This window comes from Pectinophora gossypiella, chromosome 24, assembly GCF_024362695.1.
Source record: "Pectinophora gossypiella chromosome 24, ilPecGoss1.1, whole genome shotgun sequence".
Lineage (NCBI taxonomy): Eukaryota > Metazoa > Arthropoda > Insecta > Lepidoptera > Gelechiidae > Pectinophora > Pectinophora gossypiella.
Window position 1 is genome coordinate 10143942 of NC_065427.1, and position 21380 is coordinate 10165321.

Consider the following 21380-nt stretch of genomic DNA (forward strand, 5'->3'; position numbering starts at 1 on the left):
CAAGGGGATCCGCTTTCGCCTTTGTTATTTAATATTGCGACGCACAAGATCTGTACCTACATTAAAAACGTGTTCGTGTCTCAGTACGCGGACGATTTCGTATTGTATACATCTACTCATAATCTAGCAGAAGGTAGTTTGATTTTGCAAGAGTCTGTTAATAGGTTAATTGAATTATTATGTGAATTAGGGCTCGATATTTCGTTATCTTAAACAAAGATTTGTCTGTTTAAAAGAGGATTTAAAAGGGATTCGGTTAGCATTAAAATAAAAGATAAAAACATAAGTTCTGTAGATAAAATTAAATATTTGGGTATATGGTTAGACAGATCCTTAACATGGGCGAAACATATTAACGAGACTCGCGAAAAAGCACTAAAGTATTTGAATATTTTACAAATATTAAGAGGGCCTGGTTGGGGTATACATCAAATTCACCTTAGACGTTTATATATTGCTGTCATCCGTAGCAGAATCGACTACGGGAGTTTTCTGTATGGTAATAGTTGTCAATCACACTTATGCAAATTCGATAAAGTACAAAATAGTTGTTTGAGGTTAGTAGGGGGTTACGTTAAATCTACGCCAATACACACAATGGAAAATGACCTCGTCATACCACCCCTTTCGGTAAGAAGGAAATATTTAGCGGGAAAATATTGGCTCAAATGCAAGTCACTATCGGATAATGATATAATTAGGTCGTTGGCAGCTCTCGAGATCAAATGCCAGTCCTCTTATTGGCATAGGAAAAAGACCCCCTTGTTAATAGAAACACACAGAGATTATAATGAGTTACGTATCTATCAGTGTCAAAAACTTGAAATGTTTAGTTTAAGCACTTGGGTTAGCTATGTGGATTTATCTATTCTGTGTAATGTTGATTGTGTAAACAAAGCAAAAAATACTTATTCTAAGGCAAATTTAAGACTGTTGTGCGACCAAGTGGTAATTCAGAAGTACGCGGCATATTATAAAATTTACACAGACGGTTCCAAGGATGACAATAATGTTGGTGCTGCTTTCCTTGACCCTCATGAAGAGGTTAGCGGTAGATTCAGGATGGACTCAGGTATAACAGTAATGCGTGCAGAGCTAATAGCGATTTTGGAAGCCCTCTCGTACGTAAAGACTATAAATTACGATAAGTTTTTAATACTTTGTGATTCCAAAAGTGCACTACAACATGTGGCTCGATGTACCTCGAGTTTTCGAGGAACGTCGATTGGTTACAGTATCTTAGAGTCTATTCTGAGTCTGCATCAGTCCAACAAAAGCGTTGTGTTGCAATGGATCCCTTCGCATATAGGTGTGGAAGGTAATGAGCGTGTCGACTCATTAGCAAAGATAGCATCCCATGAAGGAATTAGTATTAAGTGTTTGCCATATTCCTGTGAAGTTCTAGGGGAAGTCAGAGACCGTTGTAGGAACCTGTGGAAAGAGCATTTTGACGAACGATCTTTATCCAAGGGCATCTGGTATAGAACGATTCAACCCGGGCTTTGCAGATCTCCTTGGTTTGAAGGAGTAGATATGTGCAGGGAGGAAGTTACTACAGCTCTTAGGCTTCGTTCTGGACACATTCCTTTAAACAAGTTTGCTTTTCTCATGAAGAAGTCATTAACCCCGAATTGTAGTGAGTGTGGTACCATAGAGGATGCATATCATATAATGATGGAATGTGTCCGGAATAGAAGGGAGAGAGCACAATTTCTTGTATTGGCCAATTATAGTGGAGAAGTAGACTTCTGCAATAGTGTTCTAGCTAATCCCACTTCGGCGCTTGCGAGAGCATTGTATAAATTGGTGAAGATCGGTACTGATCGCAGACTACCTGTATTAAGTTAAGCTCTAACTCAATGTAAGCTATATGAGGGTGACATATTCTGTACAGAAAAAACCCTCTTAAAAATTTTTAGATAAAAAAAAAAAAAAAAAAAAAAAATGCCACATGTAGATGTGAATAGAAAGGAAGGTTTTTTGCTGTGACTTATTGTAGGTTTACCGCAGGCGGCGTTAATTACTTGGCCGGACAAATGGAGAGCGCTGAGGGCTCTCCCACCCAAAATTTAAAATAACAGGCCTGAGGGTGCCCAGTTGGGCGTGAACTTCGGCTCAGGGCGTCATCTGTGAGGATATTTGATATAATTCTTCTTCTTCTATCGTGTGAGTTGTGAGTGGATTACCAACCTCATCAACCCTGGTGTCAGAGTTATTGAGCCGCCTCCTGACATGACTCCTGTATCGATTCAAATTCAAATTCAAAAATATCTTTATTCAGTAGTCGTCGTCAATTTTTACATAACGAACGTCTCATCCGACTAAAACTACTGTAGCTACGTAAGGACTCATGTAACCCACACGATAGAAGAAGAAGATAATATATAATTAATCGACCCTATAGCGATAGGCTGAGCGAGGGAAAACATCAAAAGACAAAAGAAATCTTTCGAATTAGGACTATTACGAATATGAGAAGGTAGTGCATTATATAAACGGATACCAACGGAAAACTACTTAAGTACCTTTATTTTTTATTATTATTTAATTATTCATTGGTGCATGTCAGCACGGATCGTCTTACTTTCGGACAATCAGGTGATCAGCCTGTAATGTCCTAACCAAACTAGGGACCACAAAGTAATTTTTGTGATATGTCCCCGTCGGGAATCGAACTCGGATGTCCAGATCGTGAGCCCAACGCTCAACTACGACCACGGAGGCTATGGGGCAAACTTATCGTGACCTAACGACATGATAAAAATATCGCTACTAGCAGTGAGGGTTCTCATCGGCTCGTTACCATTCATTGTGGGAGGATGGTGAGGGCCGTTGAGTCACGCCGACTCCGCCACTTCACTCTTAGAGATGGTAAAGCTTCTATTTGTAGTATCCGGGTAACTAGTATTGTACTTAGTACCTTATTCTTCTTATGTAAAACCAAAATTCTAACAATTTCCAAAACTCCAAAAATAGACAGCCAAATAATTAAGTTAAATAATATCCCGATTGAAAATGTAAAGAACTTTAAGTATCTAGGCAGCATAATAACGAATGACTCAAGATGTACTTTAGACGTTAAAACCAGAATAGCAATGGCAAAACAAGCTTTCCATAACAAAGGGTGCATATTCAAGGCTAGGATTGCCAAATCTATCAGAAAAAGATGTGTCAAAACCTTCGTATGGAGTATAGCCCTCTATGGATGTGAAACTTGGACACTGACACAGAAGGACAGAGAGAGACTCGAGGCCTTTGAAATGTGGTGTTGGAGGAGGATGGAAAGAATAAGTTGGACAGAAAGGGTTACAAATGAGGAAGTGCTAGTAAGAGTAAGGGAAAAGAGACAAATACTGAGAATTATTGAGGACAGAAGAGGCAAGATGATTGGACACCTAATAAGACACGACCAATTCATTAAAAACATCATAGAAGGAAAGCTAGAAGGAAAGAGAGGAAGGGGAAGACCAAGAAGAGCTTACATGGAACAGATTAAAGAAAAGGTTAACGTCGTGTCTTATAGGGAAGTCAAGGAATTGGCCTTTGATAGACTGGAATGGAAAATGCTGCACCGACAAGACCGTGGCTTTTAAATTGATGATGACCTTATTCTTGACGTGACATATTGTAGATTTAACAGCCTCCGTGGTCTAGTAGTTAGAATGTTTTATGCTTCGCGCGGGTGCAATGCTAAGGAAAAAAATAAATTATTTAAGTACGACATCACATTAAAACCTCAAAAATAACAGTATTTCTCCACTATTTAATGGATGTTATAATATATATAAACCTTCCTCTTGAATCATTCTATCGATTAAAAAAACCGCATCAAAATCCGTTGCGTAGTTTTGAAGTTTTAAGCGTACATAGGGATATAGGGACAGAAAAAGCGACTTTGTTTTATACTATGTAAAGATTTTCATTTCTTTTACGTGACTTATTGTAGATTTGCCGCAAATGGCATTAACTGCTTGGCCGGACATATGAGGAGCGCTGAGGATTCGCACCCGGTAACTATATTTTTCGGAAACTAATATCATTTATCGAGTATCGAGTATAAACTGTTATTCAGCCCATGTCTAATCCTTAGCGTTCTAATTATAATGTCCATGTTGACACTCTACTTGCAGGGTAGACAGGAGAGGAATAATTCGCAAAACAAAGGCTCTATTAGGTGCGGCTTCTGAATACATCCCGCTTAGGGACGGTACGGAAAACTCGGCGACCCGATTACTCTAGCCATAGAAGCGGCCAATCAGCTCGCGACAACAAACACTTCAGAACCCCAATACTAATTGTATTAAGTACTGTACTTATTTTTAATAAAAAAAAAAAAAATAATACCGACCCCGCCGGCGCAGTGGATAATTTCCCTCATGTAGCTTATCACGTAAAAGCACCTGGGGCCTGTTTAATAAAACTTACAATTGTAAATTACAATGACAATTTGATGTACATTGCGGAGTGTGTGATCACGAATATTTTGCAGTTTCATATTAGCTACGCAATGAACATCAAATTGTCGTTGTAATTTACAATTGTAAGTTTTATTAAACAAGCCCCTGGTGGAGCAGCGTGGTGGAGTATGCTCCATACCCGATACCGGTTGATTGAGGCCTGTGCCCAGCAGTGGGACGTACTCGTATACTATATTAATGTTATGTTATGTTTTTTTTAACAGGCTCGCGATTGACCACAATCTCACCTGATGGTAAGTGACTATGTGGGTTAAGGTGAAGTAAGGTGGTTCACGCTTACCTAGCAAATGCCTATTCACTCTACCCTTGAAGATTCCCAGGTTATAACGATTTGGAAAACCAGACGACGGCAGACAGTTTCAATTCGCTTTTCGCATCAAAAAGGAAGAGGCGAAACGTTTAGTGCGGATTGGTGGTATATCCACAACATAAGGATGAAATGCCTAGTTGTCCGTAGTTGGAATGGAGTGGGAATTAACTCGTGAAGTTCCTGCGCACACTCACCGAAGTGTATCCTATAAAAGACCGACAGACAAGCTACCCTTCATCATCACTACATAGTATAAAACAAAGTCGCTTTTTCTATCCCTATATCCCTATGTACGCTTAAATCTTTAAAACTACGCAACGGATTTCGATGCAGTTTTTTTAATAATTAGAGTGATTCAAGGGGAAAATTTATGTGTATAATAACATCCATTAAGTAGTGGAGAAATACCTACTGTTATTTCTGAGGTTTTTAATATGATGTCGTAAATATTTTCATTTTTTCCTTAGTCTTAGTGGTATATAAAAGCAATTGGGTTGTGAACTCGATTTAAGATAAATTATAAAATTCTGATTACTAAATAAAGACAGATCTAAAACTAACGAATTACATTTCCTTTTTTCTATTTAACTTATTTATGAAATTGAATCATGAAAAACGTAATAATAAGTCCGACATTTTCTCACGTTTTTCTATGACGTCACAGTGTGCTTTTTCATAAAAAAATATTCGTAGCAAATTCCATAGTAATTTTGTGATTTGACGTTTATTAAAAAGTAACTGATTTGACTAGTTGGAAACTAGCCTATTTCATCATCACCAGCCCATTAACGTCCGCACTGCTGGGGCACGGGCCCTCCCTATGGATGGATAGGGAGATCGGGCCTTAGACCACCACGCGGGCCCAGTGCGGATTGGTGGTTACTGACGACTGCTAATGCAGCCGGGACCAACGGCTTAACGTGCCTTCCGAAGCACGGAGGAGCTCGAGATGAAAACTTGTTAGCCTATTTACAGTGAAGAAATTCTGGCGCTACTTACAGCTTTCCATCTGCAGCTTGCACTCCTGAGTGTCGTGGGGGTAGATGAGGAAGTTCATGGCGCAGGACAGCTTCAGCGTGAGCTTCACCATGTACAGGATGGTCTTGTCCTTGTACAACCAAACGTAGTGGTTGGGGATGGTCATCGTCTGGAAGGTCACCGACTTGGCGTTCTTGAAGAATGAGTCTGGGCGCCACATGTGCTTCAGCCAGTCGACTTCCAACAGTCTGTTGGGCAGAACCGGGGTTTAAAGGCATACTTACAACTGTTAGTGAAAACTGCACTTACATAAACAGCCTATAAGTACTATACGTCCCACTGCTGGGCACAGGCCTCCTCTCAATCAACCGGAGAGGGTATGGAGCATACTCCACCACGCTGCTCCACTGCGGGTTGGTGGAGGTGTTTTTACGGCTAATAGCCGGGACCAACGGCTTAACGTGCCCTCCGAAGCACGGAATCAACTTACTTTTTCGGACAATCAGGTGATTCAAGCCTGAAAAGTCCTTACCAAACAAAGGACAGTCTCACAAAGTGATTTCGACAATGTCCCCATCGGGAATCGAACCCGGACCACCAGATCGTTAGCCTAACGCTCTTACCACTAGACCACGGAGGCTGTTGCCACGAAAACTGCACTTAAGATGGTGCAAAATCATAAAACAGTTAATATGCGTCTCAGTGCTGGGCACAGGCCTCAATCAACCGGAGGCGGTGTGGAGCATACTCCACCACCACGAATCGTCTTACTGCATTGGTGCAAGTCCAGTACCGGGGTTCGAACTGACGCTCTTCATTCTAGAAGCAAGCTGCTGAACAGGACCACAGTGACTATTGGTAAAGACGATAGGCTGATCCCTTGTCAACGTAAGGTTCATCATATCCATCATCTTAGGACGTTGAACGTTGATACATATCTCTCCTTCCGAGAAACTGTGAAAGGCATACTTACAATACAAGGAACAAAAATAAAATTGCTATTCAAAATTCTAAATTAAGTAAATTAAATTCATCGTTTTTGGAGTTATGTATACGTTTTTACAATAAAATAGGTAACCTGAAAATGTTTTGAATTTGTCCGAAAATAAATTTAAAGCTCATGTGAAGCTTACTTTATGTAAAAAAGCTTATCATATGATTAATTGATTACCTAAATGATAACAATGTCTGGTATTGAATGTGTTCCTCTAGTTATTAAATAACTTGTAATGTATACCCTCATTGATTTAAAAGATGTGTTGCTGTTGCAGTTTCTTGTCATTTCTTCTCCTCAGCCATAACACCTTGCGAAATGACGTAAATTCAAAAATGTTACATTGACCTTCCACAAGTTTATCCATGATAATTACGTTGAATAAATGATTCTGATTTCTGATTTAGTTGGATAAATCAATCAATGAGGCACTTTCCAGGATAAGTTCCCTCAAAAGTAATATAGATGGCGCTGTACAGATTTTTTTAACGTAAAAATTAACTATTTTCTCTTTACTTTGATACATAATTATTCAATCATCAATCATTATAATGAAATGGCAGAAACTTATATAAAAATATTTGTTACTTGATATTTGGATCACATAATGTATAGAATTATGTTGCTACCTATATTGCATCTATTTATATTGATCAGAATAATAATGGGTTGAGGAGCTCGGTGGCGCAGCGGTTCACGCGCTCGGTCTGCGATTGTTGAAATAAAGCAACTTTCGCAAAGGCCGGTCATTGGATGGGTGACCACAAAAAAAAAGTTTTCATCTCGAGCTCCTCCGTGCTTCGGAAGGCACGTTAAGCCGTTGGTCCCGGCTGCATTAGCAGTCATTAATAACTATCAATCCGCACTGGGCCCGCGTGGTGGTTTAAGGTCCGATCTCCCTATCCATCCATAGGGAAGGCCCGTGCGCCAGCAGTGCGGACGTTAATGGGCTGGTGATGATGAATAATGGGTTGAAGATGTGTTGTGCCTGGGTGTAATAACAAGGGTCATCATTTACACCCAAAAACAAAGTTAAAAGACGCACGTATCCATGAAAGTAGAAGATTAAACAAAGGCAACTCCGTACAATTCCATCTATATTGTTCGTAGCCTGGAAAGTCTTTCATTAATGTAATGATGTTGACTTCTGGCATAGAATAAGGAATCATACTACGTATAGAACGGCGACTCTCCGCTCCCCACCAGCGGCTGAGCTAGGTTTACCTCACCCCCTCAAACACAATATAGACTTGAATCGTGTACGATAAGTGTGCCTTTCCACCAGAGATGTGCTATGCTACGATTTTGCTACTGCGTTTGATATCCACCAATCATATTCATTGGTGCACATAGCATAGCACCGGTGGAAACGGATTCAACTAAGATATATCATGTTTATTATATGGAAGGATGCGTGCTTTAGATTGTGTGCTATGGATGCGTGCTGTAAATGCGTACCCGCCGCTTCCCTACTATCGATACGTAGCATAGCTCGTAGCACAGCTATTTTGCGGAGTCGCATCTTCGCAGCGCATCTTCCTCGCACAGCTACACAGCTTAGTATTGGTGGAAAGGGTCACATAGTTTCGTAGCGCAGCTTATATATCTTCGCAGCATAGTGCATAGCACATCTCTGGTGGAAAGGCACCCTAGTCAATATGTAGTGTCTGTGTAAAACGAGGTTGTTCGTATGAAGTGTCCGGGGTGTGCATCAGGTCTTCGAAGAACTACCATTATCATCATCAGCCGTACGACGCCCACTGCTGGGCATAGAAAGGATCTCCACGACGATCGGTCCTGCGCTGCCCGCATCCAGCGGCAAAACTACCGCGGAAGAACTACCTATTAGCTATTATTATCAGTGAACTGACCTGTATTCTGAAGTCATGTTTTCGGGTAGTCGCAATCGAAAGTCTTTCCAAGTCTGAGCGAAGAAGATGTCAGCTGCGTATGTCTTGAAACAATAGAAAAAAGTCATTATTGACCTAATACTCGTATTTAGTAAAATGGTAAGAAAAGAGAATATAAAAACGCTTAGGTACAAATCTGGGCCGGACATGTTTGTCGTATGCATCTGGAGCGATGGGCAAGCATGAGTCGCTACCCACTGGACACCTCAACGCAGGCATAGAAGTCGAGGCAGACCACGTAAAAGATAGTGTGACGACCTCAATGCTTGTCGGATGGCGCACAAAGTCGAAAGGAGTGGAAATATCAAGGGGAGGCCTTTGCCCAGCTGTGGCCAGATATTAGAAATATTAATTTCATTTTTTTTTAATTAATTTATTTATTTTATACTTATACAAACTTATAAACTAAAAACAATAAATCTCATCAATAAACCCCAAAGGGATTTGTCCTGATGAACATTCCGCTTTAAAATTACTAAAATTTACTTAAATTAAAATTATAATAATTATGTATTTACTTAACTAATAAACATTAACAATATTGTAGATTGATACCCATTGTTACCCATCATGATATGCTCGATCATCATGAAATGGTCACATTTCATGAAATAGGTTATCACTAGTTGGCTACATCATGATGTAGTTTGGCCAGATCAATGGACACAAAACGTTTAACCAAATATAGCCAAACGTTCGTAATAATATATCGTAAAATTAGTAACATTATCCACATGTGGCGTTGGTGTCGCTTCGTTTTGTAATATGGAAAATTGTACAATTACGTCGATTAATATAAGTTGCATAATACTGATAGTGGATTAGGCAAATCATTTTGAACGTACTCGTAAGAACATTATTCGCATTTTTATTACACCACATAGCATGAACACCGCCTAGATTAATGATATGGCTTTTTTTTTGACGTGACTTATTGTAGATTTGCCGCAGATGGCATTAACTACTTGGCCGGACAAATGGGGAGCGCTGAAGGCTCTCACCCGGTCTGAAGGCTCTCACCCGGTAAATGATATGGCCAAACGTGGATTGGAATATCATTAAACGTTAAACAACGATATGGTTAGCTTAAGTTGGCTATTTCATGAAATACGACCGTTTCATGAAATTATCAATACTACAATAATGACATACAGTGTTGAGTCGCATCTGCGTGATTCATAATGAACTACGAGAAGTGCTGCAATGTCTGATCTAGACCTATTTTTCAATTCTCATAGGCAGTATAAGGATAAAATTTATAAATATTTATGTCCTCCAGCATAATATATATTTTACTTTTTTTTATGTTTTTTTTATTATCTGTATTTTAAATTTTAATACAAATTATATTTGTACAATTTAGTTATCTACTAAACGATTACGTTGTCTTAAATGCAAATGTTGTGTGCACCTATAATTGGCTTACGTAACAGTCCATAAACAGCCTATATACGTCCCACTGCTGGGCACAGGCCTCTCCTCAATCAACCGGAGGGGGTATAGATATACCACGCTGCTCCACTGCGGGTTGGTGGAGGTGTTTTTACGGCCAATAGCCGGGACCAACGGCTTAACGTGCCCTCCGAAGCACGGAATCATCTTACTTTTTCGGACAATCAGGTGATTCAAGCCTGAAAAGTCCTTACCAAACAAAGGACAGTCTCACAAAGTGATTTCGACAATGTCCCCATCGGGAATCGAACCCGGACCTCCAGATCGTGAGCCTTACGCTGTAACCACTAGACCACGGAGGCTGATGTAACTATTATTTTGTTTAATGTTTTATTATATAAGCTTTTGGTGTATCTTTTTTTATAAATAAATAAATGCTATCTGGCCGCGACATCATACAATACGAAATCGTACGGTCACGAATTCGCGATCATCTCAGCCGAAGGCTCTCGAGGGCATTTCAAAGGGTCCGTCGCTACAATGGTAGGTACCTCTCCACTTACAATCGTGGGATTCAAGTGCCCAGTGCTTAGCTTACTGCTCGGGATTCATTTTTTTTTGTTGTATATAGGGTGTTAGTGACACCGTAACGAAAACTTTGCGGGACGATTCAGACCTTGATTCTGAGATAAGGGCAAAAGTGAGTGAGTATCAAGTGGAATTTTCCGTCGCAAAATTCATGACTTACATTTAAAAAAATAGTTTTTTTTTACTTTTGCGACGGAAAATTTCACTTGAATGTCGTAACAGCGTACTTATTGTCGGAATGAAGGAGTATCGACTTCAATTTTTAATCCTATTAACTCAGATCATGAGCCGTGGTAGCCCAGTTTGCCCGGCTTGCCTCTCACTTTGATGTTGCAGGTTGGAATCCAGCCCAAGCCTAAACCAATGATTGTCGAATTTGTTTTCGAATTCATATTTGGATCATAAATGATTATCACGTGCTCAGCGGTGAAGGAAAGCATCGTGAGGAAACCTTCATTCCCGAGTATTGCTTTTTTGAAGGTATGTTACCTAACCTGTATTAGGCTGGTTTTCCCTTCGCGGGTTGGAAGTTAAGACAGGCAGTCGCTTCTGTAAAAAACTGGATTTGTCAAATCTTCAGGTTAGGTAAGCGGACCCTGTGGAACTTGGATCCTGAGCTGAATCTTTTGAAGTATTCGATACGGTGTCACTAACACTCTATCTTTTTTTGTAAGTACATTTTTGTTATGCTTATTTGGAAATACGTATACGTTTGTTTTGTTCAAGTAGTTATTGCCGCATATGGCAATAAGAAAATGTACAATAAAAAAGACGTGCATGACTTATTGATACTACGGTATACCGTAGTATCACGGGTTCGAATCCAGTTCGGGCTTTAAACAAATTAAATGAATATTTTAACAACAATAATATATTAATTTGACTAATATCATTAACTACTTGGCCGAACAAATGGGGAGCGCTCGGTACAAAATTCAAGACAACAGGCCTGAGGGTGCCCAGTTGGGCGCGAACATATGCTGGGCGTCGTCTGAGAGGAAAAATATTTGAAAGAATTAATCGACTCTAGTGGGTCGATAGCGATAAGCGCTGAATGAGGAAGACCATAGCATCACGGGGTATAAAATATACCCAAACCCACCCACTCCTCGCCAGCTATGCTTAAGTCCCATGTTCACGGCTACAATAAGTCACGTATCTAATATAGTATGTTATGTTATATTATGCTATGCTATGTTATGCTATGCTATGCTATATTATGCTATGTTATGCTATGTTATGCTATGCTATGTTATGTTATGCTATGCTTTGCTATGTTATGCTATGCCGCTACGTGTAAAGTACTTACCATAGAGTTCTCATCGATGGAGTCGAGCCCCATTACGGTGACGTGGAAGTTGACCACGGTGGGCTGGTCGTTGATCTTGGGGGGGCGCATCTTGTCGTAGAGGCGGGGGTCGTCCGGCAGCAGGTCTTGGAAGGTCAGCAGGGTCGACCTGGGTCAAAGGAAATAATATTTAGTTAGGCTATTGGGCGGAAGGCAAGAGGGGAAGCACTGCCCTATTTTTCCCTAAAAAAGTAGCATGGAGGAAAATGTCCGACAAGAGCGTGGCTCTTAAATTGATGATGATGATGAGGCTAAATTATAAAATTGTCTTAAGGGACCTCTACTTGTTGGCTTCGGCCCCGTCCTTTCTTTAGTCCGGGACTCCATAGTTCCGAGATATGGAAATGACATGCAAATAGTAATAATAATAAAGTAAAGCTTTAATTTCAGAAAAAATCCCCATCAAAAAATCCAATCCAAGACAAAATACAACACTTTGTATACCGGGTGTTAGTGACATCGTAACGAAAACTTTTGACGGATGGTTCAGACCATAATTCTGAGTTCATGTTCATTATTTCTTTTCTGGTTTTTTTTAATTACCTGTTTTCAATTTTATACTTTTGCGATAGAAAATTCCACTTGATATTAACTCACACAGGCACATGGTCAGTCTCACAAAATGATTTCGACAATGTCTCCTTTAGGAATCGAACATGAACCTTCACCTCATAAGCCTGATGTTCTAACCACTACACCATCGAGGCCGTTTATATAAGCTCTTCATTATCCAGAACATTGTTATTGTGCTAAAATTAGCACAAAACATTTCCGTTGTATTTGCTTTTACTTTTTAACAGGAGATCATCATTGAAGAACATACATAAATTATGAGTTAATTTTGAATGATACGCCCGCCATGTGACTCTTATAACGGTAACATACGAACAAACGTATGTACATACATAAACTCACGCCCTTTATCCCAAATAAGGTGGGCAGAGTCACAAATTGGAGGGGGTGAAATCGGCACACGAAAATAAAAAAAAATATAGGTATTGTACCTCAGGCACATAGACTAAACAGCCTCCGTGGTCTAGTGGTTAGAGCGTTAGGCTCACGATCTGGAGGTCCGGGTTTGATTCCCGATGGGGACATTGTCGAAGTCACTTTGTGAGCCTGTCCTTTGTTTGGTAAGGAATTTTCAGGCTTGAATCATCTGATTGTCCGGAAAAGTAAGAAGATTCCGTGCTTCGGAGGGCACGTTAAGCCGTTGGTCCCGGCTATCAGCCGTAAAAACACCTCCACCAACCCGCATTGGAGCAGCGTGGTGGAGTATGCTCCATACCCCCTCCGGTTGATTGAGGGGAGGCCTGTGTCCAGCAGTGGGACGTATATAGGCTGTTTATGTATGTATGTATGTATGTATTACTGTATGTATGTACCTCAGGTGTATTAAACACTCACTTCCCATACAGCCACGAGAACACCCATTGTATGCTTCGAGAGGGTTTTTATTTTTGCAACAACAGAACCCATTAGGCTATTGAATGCTAAAACATTCAAAGGGTTACAAAATGGGTGATTTGAAGAACATACCTTAATCTTCAGCTACATAGGTATTATAATTGTGTGGGACGCATTATTTTTTTGACGTGACTTATTGTAGATTCGCTTCACATTAACTAGGTACTTGGCCGGACAAATGGGCCAGCGCCGGCGGGGTCGGTATTGGGGTTCTGAACTGTTTGTTGTCGCGAGCTGATTGGCCGCTTCTTTGGCTAGAGTAATCGGGTGGCCGAGTTTTCTGTACCGTCCCTAAGGGTCTAGACAGACGGACCGCATTTCAACTGCAATCCAACCGCAATTTGCAGTCGGTCGTCGAGATCGCATACCTATTACGTCCTTCAGACGCCGATACTTTTCAGTACCGTCCCTAAGCGGGATGTATTCGGAAGCCGCAACTACCAGGGGATTTGGGTGGTGCGGAGCAGAATCGAAAACAAGTTTTGAAGCTAATTTAAGCCATAGAGCAATGGTTGGGAGACTTAGGTTATTGTGCAGATATTCATTGCACGATATTGTATCACCTGAGCAAACACGACCCCTGCATAGGTCATGATCGGACGGAACCATAGAGCCGAGTTAAAAAAATATTTGTTTGCCAAGAGTACCTACATTCTTCTTTTTTAAAAAAAATCAAAACCCTTCCTAATTTTTGTTCAACAATATAACAAAGAGTACTTATAATACCTATCTTAATCCGAACCCCGCGGTACGGGTTAGGTACCGGACTTGTACCAGTGGGTTATTCATTTCTTTTAAGTGCAGGGGTTTTAAAAAATTATCACACTTTTGCAATTTATTTGACATCTGTTTGCATTGCGCACTTAACTTTATATGCGCACATGTCAAAATTGCAATAAGTATTTCTTTTTTAGTTTACGTAAATGCGATGTGGCCTTTTTAATTCCCTGTTTTCACTAACACAGTCGGCTCGACCATTGTAGACGGCAATACATTAGCGTCAAGATGACGTGACCACAGTTTAACGTGTATATCTTTTGAATGAGAAAGGTACCAGATTTTTTAGTTTAGGTATCAAATAGTACTGAATGGGTAATATATCTAACAATATGCAATTTCAACATTAAGCAATTGGACCCGCCATTTTGATGCTAACGGCGATATGACTCGCAACCGTCACGTTGTTCTAACATAATACTCGGTGAGGTGTGGGTACACACACACACACACACACACGCACGCACGCACGGACACACACACACATACACATTCAAGCATTTATAGATTTGATATTTTCTTTTTAAGAAATATTTTATGATTTAGTCTAACAATTTAAAAATAAAAAAAATATTTTTTATATTTTGTTATTTTTTCTTGACCATGACTTTCTGGGGGTGGAGGCCTGGAGTCCTAAAACACAGGGTATCCTAGTTTAGGCTCCAGCCTCTACAAATATTGTATTTTTGTATGTATTTATGTATCCATGTGTTTTATTATTTGTAGAAGAAATAAAGATTTTACTTACTTACTTACTTAGTTCATCTTGCGATGGATGTACCCTAATGGGATCTGGGGGGTTAAAATGGCCACATCGAAGCAAATCATCTAAGTAAGCAATATTGCAATTTGACATTTGCGCAGATAAAAGTAAGTGCGCAAAGCAAACAAATGTCAAATAGCAATATTGCTTTCTTAGGTGAATTGCTTTGATGTGGCTTTTTTAACCCCCCTGCTTGTGAGCTTATGTGTTTCTATGTTGTGATGAGAAGTTGTAGTAAGTATATTAAGTCTTAATTCCCTCTACAAAATTAGTAAGTACATAAACTCAGTGAGCATTACAAAAGAAATCATAAGGTAATATTTATATGGGCTGGAATCAAGACACCTCGCTAGTATGCAAACCTTCATTTGTTAAATAATATTAAATTATAGCAGATACCTACTTACTTATTTATTATATTCATTTATAATTAAAACACATAATAACGGGTCCTTACCGCGTTTAAATCAGGGATATGAGACTCCCGATATTTCGACACTGTTGCAAGTGCCATGATCACGGGATGACTGATGAGATTGTAGTGGAGTAGGTAGACCCATAATTTTCTATGGGCAGACATATCTGATCTAATTATGGATCTACCTACTCCACTCGAATCTCATCAGTCATCCCGTGATGATGGCACTTGCAACAGTGTCGAAATATCGGGAGTCTCATATCCCTGATTTAAACGCGGTAAAAACCCGTTATTATGCGTTTTAATTATGATAATAACCGCGTAAACCTAAAACAATGTATTCATTTATACTTTATTAGACTCTCATATTTATTTTTTATCCCATTTACCTGATCCTATTTTTTTTATATCCGTTCCCGAATTATTTTCCTTCCTTTTATTTTCCCAATGTTTTAAAACTTAACATTAGCACAAAGCAGCACTAGAGCCATTAAAAAAAAGTATGCAAACCCCTTTATGCGAGGTGTTTAGTTCTATATCTATATATAATTCATCATCATCAGCCCATTAACGTCCCCACTGTTGGGGCACGGGCCTTCCCTATGGATGGATAGGGAGATCGGGCCTTAAACCATCACGCGGGCCCAGTGCGGATTGATGGTTATTAACGACTGCTAATGCAGCCGGGACCAACGGCTTAACGTGCCTTCCGAAGCACGAAGGAGCTCGAGATGAAAACTTTTTTTTTTGTGGTCACCCATATTATGACCGGCCTTTGCGAAAGTTGCTTAACTTCAACAATCGCAGACCGAGCGCGTTAACCGCTGCGCCACCGAGTTCCTCCATATAATTAATATATATTTATATAAATGGCAATACGTAGCCGTCGCGCTGCTGAGAAATGGCGTCCTCTCAATCAACTGGAGGGGGTGAGCAGCATACTCCACCATGCTGCTCCAGTGCGGGTTGCAAACCCAATTTTTATGTACTTAAGTAAGATATGAATTATCTACACACCTCAAGTAATTCCCCCATATCGCCTCGCCGCTTAGCACTTCTCCGCTTTGGTGGAGTCCGGGCCTAAAGGGGGGTTGTGTATTAGCGAGGTGTCGAGGTAAGTTAGCAAGGAGTTAAAGGCGAAAATAGTAAAGAAATAAATTATTTCTGTACTTACTGTGCGTAACACAAGTCAGACGCTCCCAGCCAGAGACGAATAAGTACCGTGGTCAACCACAGGAGCCTCCCCGCCGCCATTTTGTATTTCTAAACTTCCATTTTGTTTTAACTAATTTTCTTCTACGTAAATTGTTCTATAAAATACCCAACATTTTATTTTGAACGCATCCCGATTAACTTTCGCGCCAATATTTTTAAAAAACCATTAGAATTACAATTGGAATTAGAGTTCTAAATTTCAATTTTTTAAATTTTAAATTATTCTTCTTTCCATTTCATTTTCAGCCAGTTTCACAACGCTAAAGATTTAATTTTTCAACACGCGTTATTTTCATATTATTACAGGCGGGTATCGCAATGGTTAATAACGCGTTACTTCTCGAAAAAAGCTGGTCGGCAGAAGGCGCGAAACCAAATGATGGACAGAAAATATTCCTCTTGACCGGATCGCTCAAAAACTTCGTGACATGCGCAATGGGTTTTTTCAGCTGTTTTATTGTAAAAGGCAAATTTTGTGGTAGAGTCGACAGAGTAAAGCTTAGGCGAATACTTACCGCGATTCAATAGGCTAGTTTCCAACTAATCAAATCAGCTACTTTTTACTAAACGTCAAAACACGAAATTACTATGGAATTTTTATGAAAAAGTAAACTGTGACGTCATAGAAAAACTTAATAAAATGTCGGACTTATTATTACGTTTTTCTTGATTAAAAATCATAAATAAGTTAAATAGAGAAAAGAAAATGTTTTTCGTTAGTCTTAAATCTGTCTTTATTTAGTAGGTAATCAGAATTTCATAATTTATCTTGAACCCCCTAGTACAGTCATGAGTCATGAGCAATATAATGTACCCACTTTAGGACTGTGTCGCACCAACATATTTGACATTTAGTGAGACTTACAGTTCAATTTGTTAAAATAGTTAATGTGACATGGTATCAAAGTGTATACGTACATATTAATGCTCGTGACCGTACACGACCTAATTAAGAGTATTCTAAACCGGCGACCATGTATGGGGATTTGGATGAAAGTGTACGAAGAGAAAATTATGTGTCAGGATGCGTAGTGGATAAATCGTGGTGGCTTTTGCCTATCTGCCTACCCCAATAGGAAATAGTAGTAATCTCTTTTTCTATCGTGAGTTGTGAGGTGAATTACCAACCTCATCAACCCTGGTGTCAGGGTTATTATTGAGCCGCCAAAGGCCCCTGACATGGCTTATGTAACGACTACTTACTTACATCAGTAAGTAGTAACCAGGACCAACGGCTTAACGTGCCTTCCGAAGCACGGACCATCTTACTTTCGGACAATCAGGTGATTAGCCTGTAATGTCCTAACCAAACTAGGGATCACAAAGTGATTTTTGTGATGTGTCCCCACCGGGATTTGAACCCGGGCCCTCGGGGGGATAGGAGTGATACATTTTGTACATTTAGTAAAAGATTTACGTACAGCTTTGATGTTTTTTTATATATATCTGATAAGTAATAGACGTTTATAGACTCTATGAACAGATGACAGGCTTAGATGCAGTATTGCAGCCACAACACGCTGACTAAGGCCAGAATCCAGCAATGCCACAACTTGGGCGGCTTCTGTGGGCGAAGTATCCATACGTTTTAGAAAAAAAACCTTTTTTCAGACGTCCCAAAGTCACAGTATTGAAATAAAAAACAAAAAGTTTAAGGATAGGCGCCAATTTTTAGTTTTTAAACGCTAAATGTACTCCAACCCTAAACACACATTTGTCTCAAAACAGTGATTCATTTCGTTTATAAGATAAACAAACGAAATTCTAATTTTGAATTTAGAATTTTCGCTTATTACTGTAATGGCCAAACTGCCAGCTATACATTTATGTATTTTTTTTCATCGTATGAATTCTTTTTTGTGTTAAATTCGGACAGAAACAATGAAAACGGAAGTGTTTCGATTTTTTTGATGAGAAGTGTAGTAATTAAATACATTAGTCAGTAATTCACTTAATTTTTAATAATATAATTTACGTCCTTGGAATGTTGGAGATACCAATTTAATGGTAACACCTACGTCATCAAGGGCTAGCCATGGCGGCTTGAGCATACCTGCCGGGTCTGCATGACAACCGCGCGATTCATATTGAGCGCTTCGACCAATAGCCGTTTGACGTCCATCTACGTAGATAGCATTCGTATCGTTTATTGGTCCAACCGCTCGATATAATTCGCGCCCGCGTTCTCATGCAGACCCGGCAGGTCTTCTTATACCATGAGTGTCTTGAGTATATTAGTGAATAGTAAGAGTGAATTTCTTATATTTTTGATAGGAATATATATCTATAATATCAAGTATAAGTAATGCATTATAATCTATGTAAGTACACAGATCATGTAAGTATCATAGTATGTTTTCTTTATTATATATAAGTAGGTACGTAGTTGAGTTTGGTGTGTCCGTGGGTCACGTTCGATAGGTCTCCCATAATACCAGCGCCGCGGCCCGTGCTAAGCACGTGTCACGAGTCACGGCATTACGCTGAGGGAGATCCTTTTTTTATTTTAGGCGCCTCCATTGTGTATTTAATGTCTGTAATATTTGTCTTTTTGTCTTTGTTTTTTTTTCTATTTTTTTTTTATTTCTGTAATGTAAGTTTGTAAATGTGGCGTCCAATATGGAAATAAATATTTTCTTTCTTTCTTTCTTTCTTTCTTAGTGAAACAGTAAGTACTTAGTAGTATACAGGTCACTGCAACTCTTAAAGCCTATTATTGGCATTCGACATCGGTCGGCCCTTGAACACGTTTGTCATCTCGCTCAGAGTCACACTGTACGAGAGGGGATATTACCACCTTGTATCTGTTTACAAAATAATACTATCGTTGCCTCTGTAAAATATACAGGGTGTAAGTGACACCGTAACGAAAACTTTGAGGGATGATTCAGACCATGATTCTGAGTTGAATCAAGTAGAATTCCCTGTCGCAAAATTTATTAAAATTTTATTATTATTTTTAGATTTTTTAGTCCCAAATTGTGTTTTCAGCTGCGTAGAACCCTAATTTAAAATAAATAAATAAAATTGGGTAATTATTAAAAAATATCAATGTAATAACCACGATAAATAATTACGTACCTACAACTTCAGCTGTGCACAGGTGAATAGCCGCACGGGTCAAGGGCAACGCGCGCCAATAAAGTAGGCATTACGAACTGATGTTATTTCTTTCTCTGTCACCAGCAGCATAAAAATGCTTCTCTCTTACTCTAGTCGTCGGCTCGATTCGGCCGTCTAATCTATATTTAAATATATAAAAGGAGAAACTTACTGACTGACATATCAACGCACAGCCTAAACGGCTAAACGTAGGCGCTTGAAATTTGGAAGGGACGTAGCTTAGGTACCGTAGAGGTGCACTAAGAAAGGAATTCCCGAATTCCCACGGGAACGGGAATTACCGGGAAAATCCGTCCACGCGGACGAAGTCGCGAGCAAAAGCTAGTATTATATAGATTTGTTCACATTTCTATATGACCTGCGCTACCTATACCGGGTGTTAGTGACACGTAACGAAAACTTTGAGGGATGATTCAGACCATGATACCGAGTTGATATCAAGCGGAATTTTCCGTCGCAAAAGTATGCAACTGAAAATATTAAAAATAACTAAAATTGTCATAAATTTTCTGACAGGAAATTCCACTTGGTATCAACTCAGAATCATGGTCTGAATCATCCCCCTCAGTATTCGTTACGGTGTCACTAACGCCCGTATGTATGTTCTTCTATGGCTACCTGTATGTTCTTGAACGGGGTGTAAATGACATCGTAACGAATACTGAGAGGGATGATACAGCTATCGCAAAAGTATAGAATTGAATATAATTTAAAACAATACACAAAAAGCTACCTGTAAGTACTGTCTGTTTTCTTTGTATGTAGGTACCTGCCTAACATACATAACGGGACTAACGCACAGCAATTTAGCCATTTAGCAATTTAGCGCACAATATAACCAAGCCTAAAAAAGAAAAAAAGAAAGGTTAGGACCTTATTAAAAAGATAATATTAGGTGGTAGTAACAACGCCTGCAAATTCTATATTAGCAAACCGACAGTGCGCAACTTTGCTCGCCGTGCTCAAGAGGCTACTGACGCAGTCTTGGAGACAACCATACTATATTTATTACGTACGGAAACCCATGTCTGTCGTCCCTAACGGAGTCGACAGAGCCATAATTAACCAGATGATAACTTGTAGATACTTTTGTGTCTGGATGGAAGGATTTTGAAATATTTTTTTAATTTGTATAATGATGAATCTGGCAATATATTACATAACATACATAACCAGCCTATTACGTCCCACTGCTGGACACAAGCCTCCCCTCAATCAACCGAAGGGGGTATGGAGCATACTCCACCACGCTGCTCCAATGCGGGTTGGTGGAGGTGTTTTTACGGCTAATAGCCGGGACCAATAGCTTTTCGGACAATCAGGTGATTCAAGCCTGAAAAGTCCTTACCAAACAAAGGACAGTCTCACAAAGTGATTTCGACAATGTCCCTATCGGGAATCGAACCCGGACCTTCAGATCGTGAGCATAACGCTCTAACCACTAGACCACGGAGGCTGAGAAATTCATATCGGGCGCCGACATTACCCTTCCGAGTCATCGCTACTGGCGCGGACTGTCTGTCTCCCTCGCACTTACGTGTTGGTCGGTACGCGATAGGAATGAGAATTTTGTACGAAGTGTCCGTGTGAGTTATGGTTTAGCATCCCCATTACAAAAA

General features: G+C 39.7%; 2 protein-coding genes across 2 annotated transcripts in view; both read right to left on the minus strand.

Moving 5' to 3' along the window:
• Positions 1-16677, minus strand: part of LOC126377752 (glycine receptor subunit alpha-2-like) — a 45072-nt gene extending 28395 nt beyond the window's left edge. The window contains exons 1-4 of the mRNA XM_050025562.1: positions 16598-16677; positions 11960-12107; positions 8632-8714; positions 5788-6014 (exon numbers count right to left, since the gene is read on the minus strand). Coding sequence (XP_049881519.1) covers positions 5788-6014; positions 8632-8714; positions 11960-12107; positions 16598-16677 — 538 coding nt within the window. The remainder of the gene's footprint in view (positions 1-5787; positions 6015-8631; positions 8715-11959; positions 12108-16597) is intronic.
• Positions 1-21380, minus strand: part of LOC126377738 (facilitated trehalose transporter Tret1-like) — a 214370-nt gene that overhangs the window by 99276 nt on the left and 93714 nt on the right. The window lies entirely within an intron of this gene.